The 16,026-nt window shown below is 37.4% G+C and overlaps 1 protein-coding gene across 1 annotated transcript in view; it reads right to left on the reverse strand.

The window, feature by feature from the left end:
- Positions 1-12,673, reverse strand: part of DOCK4 (dedicator of cytokinesis 4) — a 163,669-nt gene extending 150,996 nt beyond the window's left edge. The window contains exons 1-7 of the mRNA XM_074167652.1: positions 12,665-12,673; positions 12,536-12,571; positions 9,775-9,919; positions 7,782-7,865; positions 6,735-6,775; positions 4,263-4,318; positions 2,247-2,343 (exon numbers count right to left, since the gene is read on the reverse strand). Of these exons, the coding sequence (XP_074023753.1) occupies positions 2,247-2,343; positions 4,263-4,318; positions 6,735-6,775; positions 7,782-7,865; positions 9,775-9,919; positions 12,536-12,571; positions 12,665-12,673 (468 nt within the window). The remainder of the gene's footprint in view (positions 1-2,246; positions 2,344-4,262; positions 4,319-6,734; positions 6,776-7,781; positions 7,866-9,774; positions 9,920-12,535; positions 12,572-12,664) is intronic.
- Positions 12,674-16,026: the final 3,353 nt, after the last annotated feature.

Consider the following 16,026-nt stretch of genomic DNA (forward strand, 5'->3'; position numbering starts at 1 on the left):
AAAAAAAACTATAAATAGGAAACCACCAGGTAGCTGAGTTTGGAAGAGTTTTCTCTATGCAGAAATGTTTGCCTACACTAATTTAAAAAAAAAAAAAAAAGCAATTTTTTTTTATTGATACAATCTTTGCTTCAACTGAAGATTTTAAGGGAGGTAATTATACAACTGCAGAGGCCACGTTTTCAGAGTGAGCACAATAGAGTGATGGAGTGATAAATGGAAATTATAGAAATAATACACACCATGAGTGTTCTTTAAGAAAGAATGGTTGCTTATTACTACATTGTGTTTGGTGCTCACACAACTGCTACTGGAATATTATGCCCACTTCTTAGTCCAGAAATGCAACAGAAAATACAACTTGGGTTCAGAAAACAGGAATGGTTAAGGCTAAAAAACATGATTTAAAGTTAAATTTGAGAACATGAGTCTACTAAGATAGTTAAACAGAAAGCTAAGACTGTAAGTATCTACTAAAGTGGAACAATTTCAGAGCAGCATTCTGTACAGAATTGAAATAAAATTAATGTTCTTGTTTCAGCTGGGAGAGGTAATTTTCTTCCTAGCAGCTAGTATACTGCTGAGTTTTGGATTTAGGATGAGAATAATGTTGATAACAAACTGATGTTTTTGTTGTTACTCTGCCAGCAAGGATGCTGGGGGTGCACAAGAAGCTGGGAGGGGACACAGCTGACCCAAGCTGTCCAAAGAGATATTCCATACCATATGACGTCATGCTCAGTGTATAAACTGGGGAGAGCTGGCCAGGGACCGCTGCTTGGGAACTGGCTGAGCATCACCTGATGGATGGTAACTGCATTGTGCATCACTTGTTTTGTATATGCTTGTATCATTATTATTATGATTATTTTCCCTTCCTTTTCTGTTTTATTAAACTGTCTGTCTCAACCCATTATTTTACTTTTTTTTTCTCCCCAATTCTCTCCCCTGTCCCACTGCGGGTGGGAGGAGTGAGTGAACGGCTGTGCAGTGTTTAACTGCCTGCCAGGTTAAAGCACTACAAAATTACTAAGACTGCTATGAATGAAATACTAAAAGTTATACATAAGTACGAGATGAAGTGACAGAACAAGGAAAGGCAGGCACTAGTAGCCATAGAGCACCATAAGTGCAATTTCATTCAAACAAGGAGAGAAACAAACTGACAAAGGTGTCAGGAGAAGGAGAAAAAGACCAGAGCCACAAAACGTCTAGACAATGAAAACAAGAGAACCGTGGAAGATGGGACTTTTACTTGTAATTTATAAAGCGTGAGAAAGAAGTTCTGTCATCCAGAAAGAACCCTCTGTTATCTAATGCTTACAAGTCTCTAAAGGGTGGGTTGAAGCAGCATGGAACTAGACTCTTTTCAGTGGTTCCCAGTGACAGGATGAGGGGCAACGAGCACAAGCTGGAACATAGGCAGTTCCATTCAAATATGAAGAAGAACTTCTTTACGATGAGGGTGACAGAGCACTGGAACAGGCTGCCCAGGGAGGTCATGGAGTCCCCTTCTCTGGAGATTTTCAAGATCCGCCTGGATGCAGTCCTGAATAATGTGCTCTAGGCAACCCTGCTTTAGCAGGGGAGTTCGACTAGATGATCTCTAGAGGTCCCTTTCAACTCCGAAAATTCCGTGATTCTGTGAAGTTCGAAACCAGAATCCAATTCTCTAATGTGTGGTAGGTAAGTCTGAAATCAATTCACTATTGCTAATCAAGAACCCACCCCCAGCCTCCCTCAGCAATGAGGACTCAACAGCAGGCATACCTTGATCTCTGTGTCATATACAAGAGATCCTGGTCTAATAATGTGTACACATTTCAGAGCTTGTGTGTGTGTGGATGTGAGAAGAAATAAAAAATTATGAGAAAATAAGTATAAATCAAATCAACTGGCTGAGAGATTTTCAGTAATACACTATATTTCTATATTTCAACGAGATACCAATACTGTTTGTTACACTAATTTCCAACACTTCAGCGGACAAAGGAATCCTTAGATCGAACGGCTACACAATGAAGCTGGATGAGACTCAATAAATAAGTTGCTAAAGTTTAGCAGCTGTAGCAGTCAATGATTAGAACAAATTAAGAGATGTATTTAGTCCATAATTAGAACAGTTAAAAACCAAATTGAATGCATTTTTCTGAAATATATATACTTAAACTAAAGTAGAGCATCTAAACAACAGTGTGTCTTTTGAGCTGGCATTAAATCAAAGCAACATTATTCAGGGTACTTGCCACATAGAGTTGTTTCCACATCGTTCCCCAGTCTCTTAAAGTTGATGTCATTTCTGTAATAACAGAATCTTCTGTTGGAATAACCATTTCAAATTGTCTGTAACATGCAGAAGAACACATGATATTACACAAACTTTACAAACCCCATTATATTTACTAATATAAAGACTTCCTCGTGCCAGCAGTGATGTTTGTCAACCTACATGGGTGCTCCTTCAGCCCATGCCACTTTTTGTTTGTATATTTCATTTAATCCCCATGGAAAAGTCTTGGATTAAACTAATTTAATCCCCACGGAAAGTCTTGTCCCTAGAGGAGTCAAGATGAGGTTTTTACTATGAGATAAGCATGTCAAAGACTACTTTCATAGCAGAGTAATTCCCACAGTTTCCAAAAGGATCTTGCCACTTCAGCTTGACTCCAAACCAGTGATTTTTGGACTCCTTTACATCTCTGTTTACAGAAATATGACAGAAAATGCCATTCCTTCAACTGAAAGGTGATATAAAAAACAAAAAGAAAACTAGTACAGTGTGAGTGAGTTCTTGCCTATTTGATGCTGGCCAAGAAAAAGCTGGGCTAGTTTTGTCAACACCAAACTCCCCACTTTGTTCTCGCACACAGTACATTTCAAAAGTTTGCACTCATGCCTCGATTACTTTTCTCATGATAACATTTTTCTCTTGTCGAGTTAACATAACAATGTGACAGCCCCTGGCTGGGATGTGCTGTAGGGCACATGGCCTGAATGGCAAACAGAGACAAGCGAAAATGGAGGCAACAAAGATTGAACTCCCTGCAAGTACTGTCATGGTGTCTGCTAAGAAAAATTATTCCATCTTTAAGCTTTGTTTTATTGTGATGATTTACAACAATTTTTTTTCACCAAACATTCAGATTTATCTACAACCTTTTAAAGGAGAAAGGATCCTAGGGCATGACAAACCACATGTGGCTCAAACTCCGTAGCAATTAACAGTTTAACAGTAACGTGGAGCCATTTTCATCCATGGGAATGAGACTTTTTTAAAAAAATATATGATTAGAGCCTTCATGATTATTTTTCCCCATCATGAAACATGGATCTTTGAGTCACTCATTCATGCTCCCAAAATAAAGGTCACCTATACCTGATATTTAGGCCTCCATCTGTTATGATGAGAAACATCTTTACCTAAATGGGTTTCAAACTGCTATGTGTCAGGTCTATCAATACATCTAAATAAATGATACAGTGTGAACACTCTCCAAGTAAGTAAAACTTTGGAAAAAAATGTGTTGAACTAAGATCACTGGAAAACAAAAATCTTTTAAAAGTGATACAGCCAAGTATTATACCTAAAAAGAATAAAAATAAATGTTTCTTTTAGTCAGAACATTTGAGTTCCTATATAACATTTTTAAACTAATTTTAATCAATTGTTCTGGTTTTTATTATCTCTTCTAAAAATGAAAAGAGATCAGTTGTTGTAAAAAATAAATATTGGCTCTTCATCACCTGAAGAAAAGAAGAAAAGGAAAAAACGTATCTATTCATTTACAGGTTTGGTGAATTCTTTTGCCATTGAACTAATACATTATTTTACTATTTTTTTTGTAGAATGCCAACTGTCTGCCATGGTACAGCTGCTCTCCTCAAAGAAAACAACTAATCTTAACAGCAGGTTAATAGCCAGCTTCTGTAGAGAATAGCCTCTTCTAATTAAAGCAATACTTTTTTTCAAGCCAAACTTAACAACAGGAAGTGAAAACACACAATCATTTTCACTTTCCTCTAGAAAATACAGACTTATATTCCCAATTGGGTTCTGTGTCTTTTCAGAATATGTCACTCCAATTTTACGACCATGCAGAAGTATCAGGTTAGCTAAGGTAAACCACTTCATGTCCTGTGGCAGTATGCTGAAGTTAAGATAATACAATGAAAACACCACTTTAACTGATAGGCAAAAGATTTTTGGTACAAATAACTGACCGCGCACATTTAAATATTTGAATCCAGAAAATTTCACCTACCCTTTGTTCTTAACACATGCATTTTTCAAGTGAATGTAGTTGGATGGAAATATGCCCTGAAAAATAGAATAGTTCAGGTAAAAACAAAAAACCACACCCCTTACATGAGCCTGGAGTACCATTTAGTACTATTTAATACGCAAATGTGTGCTGAATTAAAAGTCCTCCAAATAATTACCAACAAACATGCACAAAAAAAGAACGCAATATATATTTCAGCGTAGCTCTAAAGGAAACTAAAATCCCATTTTCAGTAGAGTTTTAATTCTTCAATACTTCAGAAAATTAGAAGATAAACATGTCAAATGTGGAAGATTGCTTGAGAGCTGACTTATCCTAGATGTTTTTATTAATTATTCCCATCTTGACAAGAAGCAGACCAGCTGTGAGTGGTAACACCTTACCAACAGCATCTTAAAAATAACATCTGCAGATAGGGATTTTCAAAATAAAGCAAAATAAATAAAATTAACAAAGTTCAATAAAAATAAAGTTAAGTTAATGAAGAAAGTCAAAATAAAGTTTTATTTGGTGGCTACTATGGCCTGCAGTGCATGGGAAAGCTGTGCTAGATGTCTAACTAAGAGCCTCAGCGTCCTGACAGGAGTGGTCTTTTTCTAGTTATTTAATGGCTCTCCACTGTTCTTTTGCCTGGGCAGCATTGCTGCAGTAGTCATACTGCTCTTACAACGCACTAACCTTCATAAATCAGAGCAATAAGCAAAATGAAGCAACTCGGCTTCAAGCTTCTGACTGGGAATGTAATATGCTACAACTCTTTACATAATGCAGTAAGGGAAAACACATATATGTTCTCTTTTATGCGCACGGCTGCTTACAGCTTTCCTTTGTGATGATGGTGCCCCCTTTTCTTTTAACATAAACAGGCGCTAGACCTTTGACAAAAACACATCTACTATGTAGAGGCAACTGCCCTTGTGAATGCTCCTGTTCCTCGGTAACGTAAAGGAGTTCAGGAGAGCATCTCCCAAGGACAGTAAGATGTACAGCCTTGCACTTGTAGTGACATGCCAGAAAGCAGGATGGCTGCATATGCACACTTACTGCAGACCAGCTGCCACAGATAATTTCTTTGAGTGTCAGACCTGGCAGAATAACAAGGGAAGAATCTTGACAGACCAATACTAATAACAAGCAGAGTTATAAGGTGCTCTTATTATTTTACTTTTGGAGAGACTCCCTTCAAAAAACCTAATTCAGAAAACTGTTTGCATTCACACTAGGAAAGCAGAAAATATATATCTCATTTCTTCACACATCAAGTCATGTTTAGAAAACCTATTCATAACTTCTGTCAACACATTTGACAGACCACAAAGCAAGACTGACAGCAAGCATGTGGTGAGAATTGCAACAAAAGACACAGAAGATGCAACAGCAAATCCCAACTGCTCATGTCTGATAAATCAAATTGCAATATATATCAATGAGGTCAAAGATTAGATCAGATTAGACTCTCTGGCTAAATTTATTGCTCACATTGACCTTCCATACAAAGCAAAGGAAATTTATGTGAGCAGAGACTGCAGGCCTAGGCACAAAAGGCCAGTGACTTATGATACGAGCCCCTAGAAACTTTGGGAATTAATGTGTATGTGCCCCATTTTGCAGCTGAAGAGGCTTGGAAATGAAGAGAGAAAAAAAAAGCAAAGCTTACAATGCAGGTTAAAAGAGCAACAGATGAGTTAAGGTCTTTCTTCAATTGCTTTAATAAGACTAAAAACTTTAGTTGTGTAATGAGAAAAAAAAAAAGGCATATCTTGCAATGGTTTCACATCGGAAAAAACAAAATCCAGCTAGCCAACAGGAGAAAGTAAGAAAATAGACAAATAAGATAGGTAATGCTTAAACATAATCAACAAACGCTGAAATATGAATTCCATAATATATCATGTATGAAGGCAAAAAAAAATATAAGTGCAGTCTGGTTTAGAGTACTATCAGCTATACCATTATGGAAATCAAAGATTACACACAAAAGAAAAATAAGGTGAACCAGATATTTTACATTACAATATATATCTTTTATTCAATTAATACAATGCATGTGGCTCCTATAAACTGCCTCCACTGGCTGCTCTAAATTAATTCATAACATCAAGAAATATAGACACAGTCTAACCAACTTTTCCAATAGTATTTACAATGTGTATTCTCAGCAGTCTTTTTCTTTCAACTTAGCTTCCTCTGAGTTCACAATCTAAAAATCAGAAATAAAAGATAATTCACCAGAGTCTCAGATTTGTGAAAAGTATCATCCTAATACATAGGAGCATTTCAGAAGTGCAATCCATGTCCAAATCTAATTAAAGCAGTATCAATAATATACTTAGCACTAAGCTCTAGCTCTCTTTTAAGAGTAAATATCATATACTTATATGAAGACTATAAACTTTTAAAAAGTAAATATACATTTTTGCCAAAGAATGTAAAACTGCAATTGACCTTTACCTTAACATTGGGATTTTTTAAGGCAAATCCTCTGTACCACCCTGTGAAGAAAGAACAGTTTGCTTTTTAAATTATGCAAATCATTCCCATATGTAAAACAGATTTCATCTTTCCCTTTTGGACAGATATGACAATTACACAGTGCTGTCAGACTGCGCTCATTTAAAAGACTTTTCATACAGTGAAAGGTATTATGTTTAAACCAGCTCATAGTCAGATTACTTAATTCACACATTTTCAGGAATTATTCCTTAACCCTGTATCCCCAAATGTTTCCAACAATGTAACCCAGGTATATTTTGCACTAGACATCACACCAGATAAAAGGGGAATGTTTTCATATTCACTGTAAATATTTACAAATAAGTTTTCACTTAATCTTCTAAATCTATCAACCACATTACTATATGAAATTCATAATATAGCTGATTCAAAAGAACAGATCCTATCCCTTCTCTAAGAAAATTTCTTACAAGACTAACAGTATATAATCCTGATATGAAACCAAAAAATACCTTTACAACCCTAAATGATCAAAAAATCATGTTGACAGATAAACCCCGGGTAACATATTAAGGAGGTAGATTATGAAAAAAATGCAACTTTCTCTTATACTAGTAATGAATATTTTTTTAAATCATATTAGTATTCTCTACCTCAGAACAGAGGGAGAAGAGAATGTTTACACTCCTTTAAGATTTAAACTTCTGACTTTGAATTCATTTGAAAGGGTGTTGATGGCAGCCAGACTTCCCTTGGAAATACCAAGAAAGCAGAAGAATCAAAAGGAGAACTTCTTGCTGTTTTAACTGTTATCATCTGTGAATGTTTGTTAAACTGAGAGATTAAATAAAAAGAATAAACTACAAATTAATTATTATAGGGACTAGAGCTCATTGAAATTGTAAAAAAAATGAGGAAGCCGGAAAGTGTTATATTATTGACTTCAAAAATGTGTCAATTGAAAAAATAAATTAATAGTAAAGAGGTTCAAATCAAGAGTACACAATAGTTCATTATCACTGGAATTCCAATCTGTGAACTCACCATCACATTTCTCTAATATCTGAACGGTGTCTCCAATCTCCAGTGATAGGCCATGTGGGACTGTCCCTCGAAAACCAGCTATTACTGAAAAAGATAGTAAGTTTCAATTATTTACACCATTAAAATATAAATTATTATCCTTCTTGTTAATAAAAATAGTATATTAACAGGGGAAGTTAAGTGTTAGAACGAATTACTGAAATTTAACCAGCTGTAGAAAGAATCAGAGGTCAAGCCACTTTTATAAGCAGAAAATTTAAAATACAGGACTTGGGAAAACCCCAAAACACTTAAAGGCTTACTATACATGAACAGAAAGCTTGTACTTGAGAACACTGTTAGTTAGACTATAACTACCCTGCAGGACAGAAACTGTTTTGTTCCAAATACTCACACTAACACATATCAGGCCTCAGAAGTTTGCAAGCTGAAAGTGCCAATGTTTTTGTTACCATCTATACCATCCACACGCCACAAAAGGAAAACCTTATTTCACATTTGCTTAATGGGTGCCATAAGACCCAACAGTCCATATAACCCCAAATGTGAGAAAATGGTTAGGGGGTGGAGACCAGTAAAGCGCGTTGTTCACTAAAATTTGTTAAGTGCACAGACAGTCTCCCCAAAGCCAGCGAAGCCCAAGGCATGAGCTCAGGGTGGGACAAGAGCAATAGAAATGGGCTTCCCTCACTGGAGATAAAACAGGCCTCAGAAACAAAATGTCCACCAGAGCAGTGATCTTCCCAAATACTTGCAATGGCAATGGTCAAATTTTAAGTCTTACATTGCTACTGCTAAAAAACCAGCCAGCTATTCCTTTTGCTCAGAACAATAATATAAAACTCAAAGCCACTCAGGGGTTGCTCACCCTGGACAAGAGAAGGCTCCAGGGAGATCTTATTGTGTCCTTTCAGTACTTAAAGGGGGGCTTATAAGAAAGATGGGGACAAAATTTTTAGCAGGGCAAAGGGTAATGGCTTTAAACTAAATGAGGCAAGATTTAGACTAAATAGAAGGAAGAAGTTTTTTACAATGAGGGTGGTGAAACACTGAAACAGGTCGCCCAGAGAGGTGGTAACCACCCCATCCCTGGAAACATTCAAGGTCAGGTTGGACGGGGCTCTGAGCAACCTGATCTACTTGAAGTTGTCCCTGCTCACTGCAGGGGGAGTTGGACAAGATGACCTTTAAAGGTCTCTTTCAACTCAAACTGTTCTATGATTCTATGAAAATGCTCATTCCTATAAATGCTACAAATCTATTAGCATTTTATTTAGCAATTCAGCTCTTCAACCCTGTGCTTACTGCATTTGAAATTTTGAATTAAAACATTGCCTAATTCAAGCCATGAGACCATACAATAGTGATTTTGATTCTCTGTATTGTAACACTCTTTTGGAACTTAATTTTGAAGCTGAAGAGGAAAACAACCTTCTATCAACATCAGCAGGTCATGATACACAAAATTACTTAGTGGCCTAACAGCAGTCTTGCTGCTATCAAATATCTATCCATACAGGAAAACCCAAATCTCACAGTAAAGTAAAAAACCCACCAACTCAGAGGCATAAGAACAAATCTTCACATCTAAAAGCCAAAAGGAAATCCTATGGGTGCAGATATGCATATAAAGTAAAGTACTCTTCCACCAAAGGACCTGCAAGATTTTGAGTCCCAAAAATAGATTTTAGTGGCTCTTGCCTGATGTCAGAGGTCTCCCCGCCACAGGCAGAATACGCTCAAACAAAATATAACCTGTCAACTACCGCCTGTGCTTGTCACACTGTTCATCAAAGGCAGCAGGAGAGATTAGCTGTCAGCAACTATGAAAACCGAAAATTCTTTTGTGAATCTTGGCCAGAAAGTTCCAGATTTCAAGAGTAAACCATCAGGGTATATACTGGTTTATACTACAGGATAGCATGTACAAAAATGTACAAAAAGTACATTTTTGCCAATTCTTTCTTCAGAATCTGAAGCCTTCAAAACTCACTGAATTCAATCACCACTTCAATCGTCTCTGTGCGTAACCCATGGTCTTTATTTATCCCTTTGAAAAAATCATGTGAAATTATGTCCCCCGTCAGTGTCCAAGAGTTTGATATAACATGTGACCAGTATTTGTACCACTGAGCTTCCTACCGACCCCAGCATGTGTATTGAATCAATCTTTATTCAGTTTGGTGCTCCTCCTACTCCTCCAAGGTATTTACACAGAAATAAAATACATGGCAATAAGCACACTGAAACAAAAAGAGCTACTTTTGTTCCCCAATCATGATTGAGTACACCATTTTTAAAGAGGATTAGTTGCAAGACAGCATTTTTACATGAAAAAGTTTGTCTAACATTTGAAAAATGAGAATTTTTCAATTAATTCTTATACAAAGATTTAAAAATGAAACCAGCTTATTAACTATGAGGAGATTAAAATAAAAGCACACCCCACCCCAGATATGAATACAATGTGTATTTAAATTCCTCGGTAGCATCGGAATGACAGATGTCACTCTGGTCACCTTTGTAGCTTGCAAGAAACAGAAGTAAATTTTGAAGCCTGCCAAAATAGCACATACATACAGTCACCAAAAAAAAAGTTAAAGAATTAACAGAACTCGCATGCAAAACCAAGCCAAACCCTTGTGTGTTATTACACTTGTGAGATGTCTTATTTTTAAACTCCATGCGACGAAGAGAATGACAGTAATTTTCTCCTTAAGAGCCAATATATCCTGTCACATTGTTATGATCCGACTTTGCTGTGACATTCAGTTTTTATTACTTAGTTACTAGATCTGTTAAAGATCTTTTTTAAGAGAAGTTTCAAAAAAAACTTTTAGGACAAAAAAAGACTGAAATCTGACACAGTGTAGAAAATAGCTAGAATTCGTTTTAGAGTATGTACAGGAAAAAAAAAAATATATATACCTTGAAATATCTTCTAGAAGGATGGCCTGCAGAGTACCAGAAAGGAAAGAAAGAAACAAGGGCATCACCTGTACCACTGAGCCAGCACATTCACCTGATCGACTTGCAAAACTCTGGCTGGGTTCTTGCAGAGGTCTTGCAGTGAGGTCAGGCTCAAAAGAGACAGCCCATAGTCTTCAGCAATGCCACCCAAAACAAAAGAATGTGCACTGCAGAGCAGCAGAGAATTTAATGCAAAGCACAGGAATCCGCACATGAACTTATCACATAAATATTTACTCAGCTAATTTTCTACTAATCAAGTCACGTTACAGATTTCGGACTGAGACAGTAGGCGGCTATTCGTGTCTTTTTAGCTTATCTGTGGGGAATATACATAAGTAGACTACAGGCAGGATACCAACGAAGTTGTGGAAGGAGGTATTTACAGTTCCACTGGAGAAGACCCCAGGGTTCAGCGAGCTAGGACACAGGGTTCTTAACCAAACCATGATACAAATGTGATGTACTGAACCCCTTTCCCTTTCCTCCAATGACCACATTGTTCTGCAACACTTTGCAGATGCTCCTTAGTTCTCTCTCCTAGTAGCAATAAGTATGTAATTAATCACTCTGCGATGACTGTGGCTTAACCTGTTTCTCAACTCGAGAGCAGAACACATCTATCACACTCACAGAATTGGACTTTTTATATATACAGCATTCACAAGGCACGTGCTCAAATACGCACCATTTTCATTGGTGTGGTTATCACCTTCTCTCACTTCCACTACAACTGGATAGCAGAGACCTTAGAAAAGGAGGACGGACAGGAGAAGAGAATATAGCTCACCTACAGATATCTGCAGTCTTTGCAGTTGTGATGTCCACATGCACGTCCCCAGGAAGCTAAATATCAAAAGCACTTATATCTTGAGACATTTTTTATATCACCGTAGTACCTGAAGGTCATATAAATGTCCTGTTTGTGTTTGAAGCACAGGCATAACGATTGATGCCCTCTTCAATCACCTCAGCCACAGCAGAAATGTGGAACTCCACAATAAAAGTTTGTAGGAGGATATATTTTCAGAAGTGGTTTAGAAACTGAGCTCAAATCCAGCAGCTGGCTGGCACTATTAAATATTTTCTTGCTGCCAAAGGGTACTCGGAGGATAAGAAAACAAGACAACAATACAGGACATAAAAACCTAATCCATACAGTAGGTGAAATCATATGGAGAGAACTTGAGTGACATGCAATATTAAAGCAGCTTTGGGTTTAATGCCAACCTTAAAATTTCTACGCGGTATCACAGATGCAGTGAATCCCAAGCTATGGAACCCATTTCCATGAGAACTATGGAGAGATAATCAGAAAGAAAAAACTGGTTATCTCATAGAGGTTCAATTTACCTGTGTGATTAACTGCTAAAAGTAATCAAAAGTGCTAATATTTTCTTAATATTCTTCTTGTATATTTCAATAGAGCAGAGCCAGTTCAATCAAGAATGTGACATAAGACCTTACAAGACATCCTTTCTATGTGTTTCACAAAGCTTTTCACAACAAGGACCTGTGTGAATAATTGGAAAGAGGTTTCCAACCCTTAACTTCATATCAGACCACCACTGTAATTAGGAAAGAGAGGGAATAATCTGACAGAGCTTTTATGTTCAACTTCTCAAAAGAAATTTCTTCTTTCTACTCTTATCTAAATCACTGCCTGTCTGTGCTCACTGTTGGGCAAGTTTTACACATGCAAGTACCTAGCCTATAAAAAGATCAATCCAAGAACAAGGTCTTAATTAAGGCCTAAACTAAGGTTTTTTAGTGCAGGAACTCACCTTCCGCTCATCTACACCACGGATAGCATCGCTGTTCTAAAAAATAAAACAAAATTATTTTTCTACTTGCAACTAATGCATTCTATCTTACATGTGAGTTAGTGTTATAAAGATGCATTTGAGACTCACGAAGAACATGTTGGGCTTCATTGACTTTTTATTTAGAAGATGAAAATGTCTCCCCACAAAGGGTGTAATGTGACATGGCGCTAAAGATACTCCCCCCCCCCCCCAAGTGAAAATTAAGCTCAACATAACAAAGGGAGACATGCACCACACTGCAGCTCCTGGCTGAGCAGCAGGACATACACCCCCACATGTAAAGGAATCAATAGCAGTAGGGGCAACATCTACAGCAACTACCAATACCTCAAAAATGAGCATTTGTACTACAATAGCAGGCTCTGGTTTCATATAATAGAAAACAGTCCTTCAACTAAAGAAAGAGGGGGTTAGAAAAATTTAAATTATTTTAATAATGACTTTAGTAATAACTTGGCCTTACAGTGCATACTAAATGCTGCAGTAAAAAACAGACTCCAGTTCAATGCTCTAAGTCATGCTGCCCCAAGTATCTGAGACAGCATATGAACCACACAGAATGTAGTAAAACCACACTGGAAAATAACAGATTTGGAGGCTGGGAATGCTGTGTCAGAGGGGCTGATTTTGACAGGAAGCAAGATGCTCTGATAGAAAAGGAATTGATTAGCTGGTAACAGGGGTGGGTGGCCCACTTCAAAGTTTTGCTCGGGGTTAAATTCTTAAAATTTTTATGCCTGAAATAACTGGAGATCTGCACATAAGAACTAATGAGGCAGACATTGTTGTTCCTTTCCTCCTAACAGATGACCAGAAGCTATTATTGATTCCAGATATTATCTGCTATAATTGAAATCAGGTCCTCTTGGCAGCAAAAGCAATGTTTAAAGTTTTTATTCTGGACTTGAAGTGCCGTTCTTTCACCAGATTGAGAGTTTCAGGTACAACCTTCTCAAGGGGTTTCTCTTCTATTCAGCAGTTGAAAAAAAAATAATCAGAAAAGCTGTGATAAATGAAATTGGGGAGCTTCTGATGTTAAAAAGACAGTTTTGAGTTTAGTTAAAATAACAATTTGCTGTGTATATTTTCTTTATGGAAAATGTAATGGAAAATTGAGCTTGTTTTTATGCAGTTTTTTAGCTGATGAGTAATGATGTGTATATATTACCTTTGAGGAAGACTGATTCAGTGGTCTTTATTGCAGAAATGTAAATAACTATCCTTTGATATGTACTTACGGTCAGTAAATACAACAGACATCTGGCACTGTAAGCAGCTAGGGAAATGCAACAATAGAGAGAGCAAATCAGGACAGCCACTACAAAAAAATATTCATAATCAAACCAACAACTCTACCCAGGATACTGTTTGCAAATTCATTTCTGAAGCTACTGACCACTGGCAAGCAATACAAGTATCCAGTGGTACAGCTCATGCTATTTTGTGGCACATCTCCTGAGCCAGACGTGGTATTTCTGTGTTCAACAACCATTATTGGATTTTTCTCCTATGAAATTGCCTAACCAGACTTTACATGCATAACACCAGTGTCCACAAACTTGTACTAAGCTTTCCAGTTTCAATAAGCTTCATGGAAGAAAAGTCTTCCTTCTGTTTTACAGTGTCACTTAAAATTTCATTTCGTGTCTCCTTGTTCTCCTGGGAAAGTTTGAATAAGCAATTTCTTGTCACCCTCCCTGCACCTTAGCTGTACCATTTCCAGGATGAAGCTTTTTCTCCTTAAAAGCTGAAGAACCTTTATAGATTTCTAAATAGGCAGAATTTTTAGAAGCATAAACACACGCAGGCAATACAACTTTGCTAATGCAGAATGGCCTAAGCTTACTGTACAAGGCCATCACTGAGCTTTGCCTACATATGAATTGATTTGGATGGAGTGGCACAATAGCATGGCTACACGCTCACGCTTCTAATATATGAGTTAATTCGGGCATCTGTTCAGTCATGTGTTGTGCTGCCTACAGATACCCTAGGAGGCTTGCTGCAAACCAAAAACAAGCTAATGAAGACAGTGACAGAAAAGGGGGACAGAAAAAGTGACAGGGGAGGGGGGATCAATCTAATCTCCTTTCAATAAACACTATATATATGAATGTTAGTTTCAATAACAGAAGCGATCTTTAAATCTCTTGCATATTACTGAGGATAAACAGTCTCAAATTTATATTGAAATGAAAGAATATGAGTTCTCTCGTCTGTGTATGTACACCACAATTAAAAAGATCAAACCTATATCTCGTATGATGACAGTCCAGGACTCCTGAGCCACATGTGGCTTTTGAACAACTCAAGTGCTGTTTACATGCGCCAGCCAATTTTTCTTAAGAGATGAGTGCTCATGTGGAAGCTCCATTTAAATATGAAGAAGAACTTCTTTACAGTGAGGATGACAGAGCACTGGAACAGGCTGCCCAGGGAGGTCATGGAGTCCCCTACTTTGGAGATTTTCAAGACCCGCCTTGATGCAGTCCTGAGTAATGTGCTCTAGGCAATCCTGCTTTAGCAGGGGAGCTGGACTAGATGATCTCTAGAGGTCCCTTCCAACTCTGACAATTCCGTGATTCTGTGATTTATTGAACAGCTATTCAGGAAAATACCTCAAGACACTTCAAAAATCATCAAAAAAGCTTGTACCAATGTTCAAACTTTTAGAATACTATATGAAGTAGAATACTTATATACAACTGTTCTTCAGTTGTCTGGAAAACAAAACAAAACCATCTGGAATTCCTACCGCTAATAGCACCAGCTACCTATACAGATAAGGCAAACGCCAGAAGTCTGAAATACACAAGGGACACAGAGCTGCAGCAGAATGTATTCCCTCCTGTGCTGGTCTCAACATTTGAATTCAGTAAGGTAATCGCTTTCAAATCCCTGATTACAATGCTGCCAACAACCATAGGGCCATTCTAACATAGATAATCAGTTTAGTGTGACTGTCTGAACATTTGTCAAGCTCTCTTCATCCTGCAATCTCAGCTACAGGCAGGAACTTTAGCATCTCTTTGATACCTTGATTGGTTCCCCCAACACCTGTGATCATTTTTGCTAACTCTTTCCTTTGGGTACCCTAGTTATTAAGCACTATATCTTAGGAAAGCGCACTAAATTAACAAGTGATGGCTTCCTGGGGCACTACCAATCTAGAACACCAAAACAGGAATAATTCAGCATGTACCACCAGGATCCCTGTCCTTGCAGGTATGAGATTTCACTCATTGTTTTTCCTTCTTCTATCAAATAGCTAGCTATGCCCTTATATTTCTTGAACTCTTGCTGCATCTTGTTACGTCTACACCTTGTCCCTGCTAAGAGCAATTTCTTGATTTGCGGTAGTTCTGGAACCAGGAACTTAAAGGTAAAAAGAAAATGAAACAAACAGGTCTTTACAAGTCTAGAAAATCTAGTACACCTTAGGGTCCGTG

The sequence above is a fragment of the Numenius arquata genome, chromosome 2, assembly GCF_964106895.1.
Source record: "Numenius arquata chromosome 2, bNumArq3.hap1.1, whole genome shotgun sequence".
Classification (NCBI taxonomy): Eukaryota; Metazoa; Chordata; class Aves; order Charadriiformes; family Scolopacidae; genus Numenius; species Numenius arquata.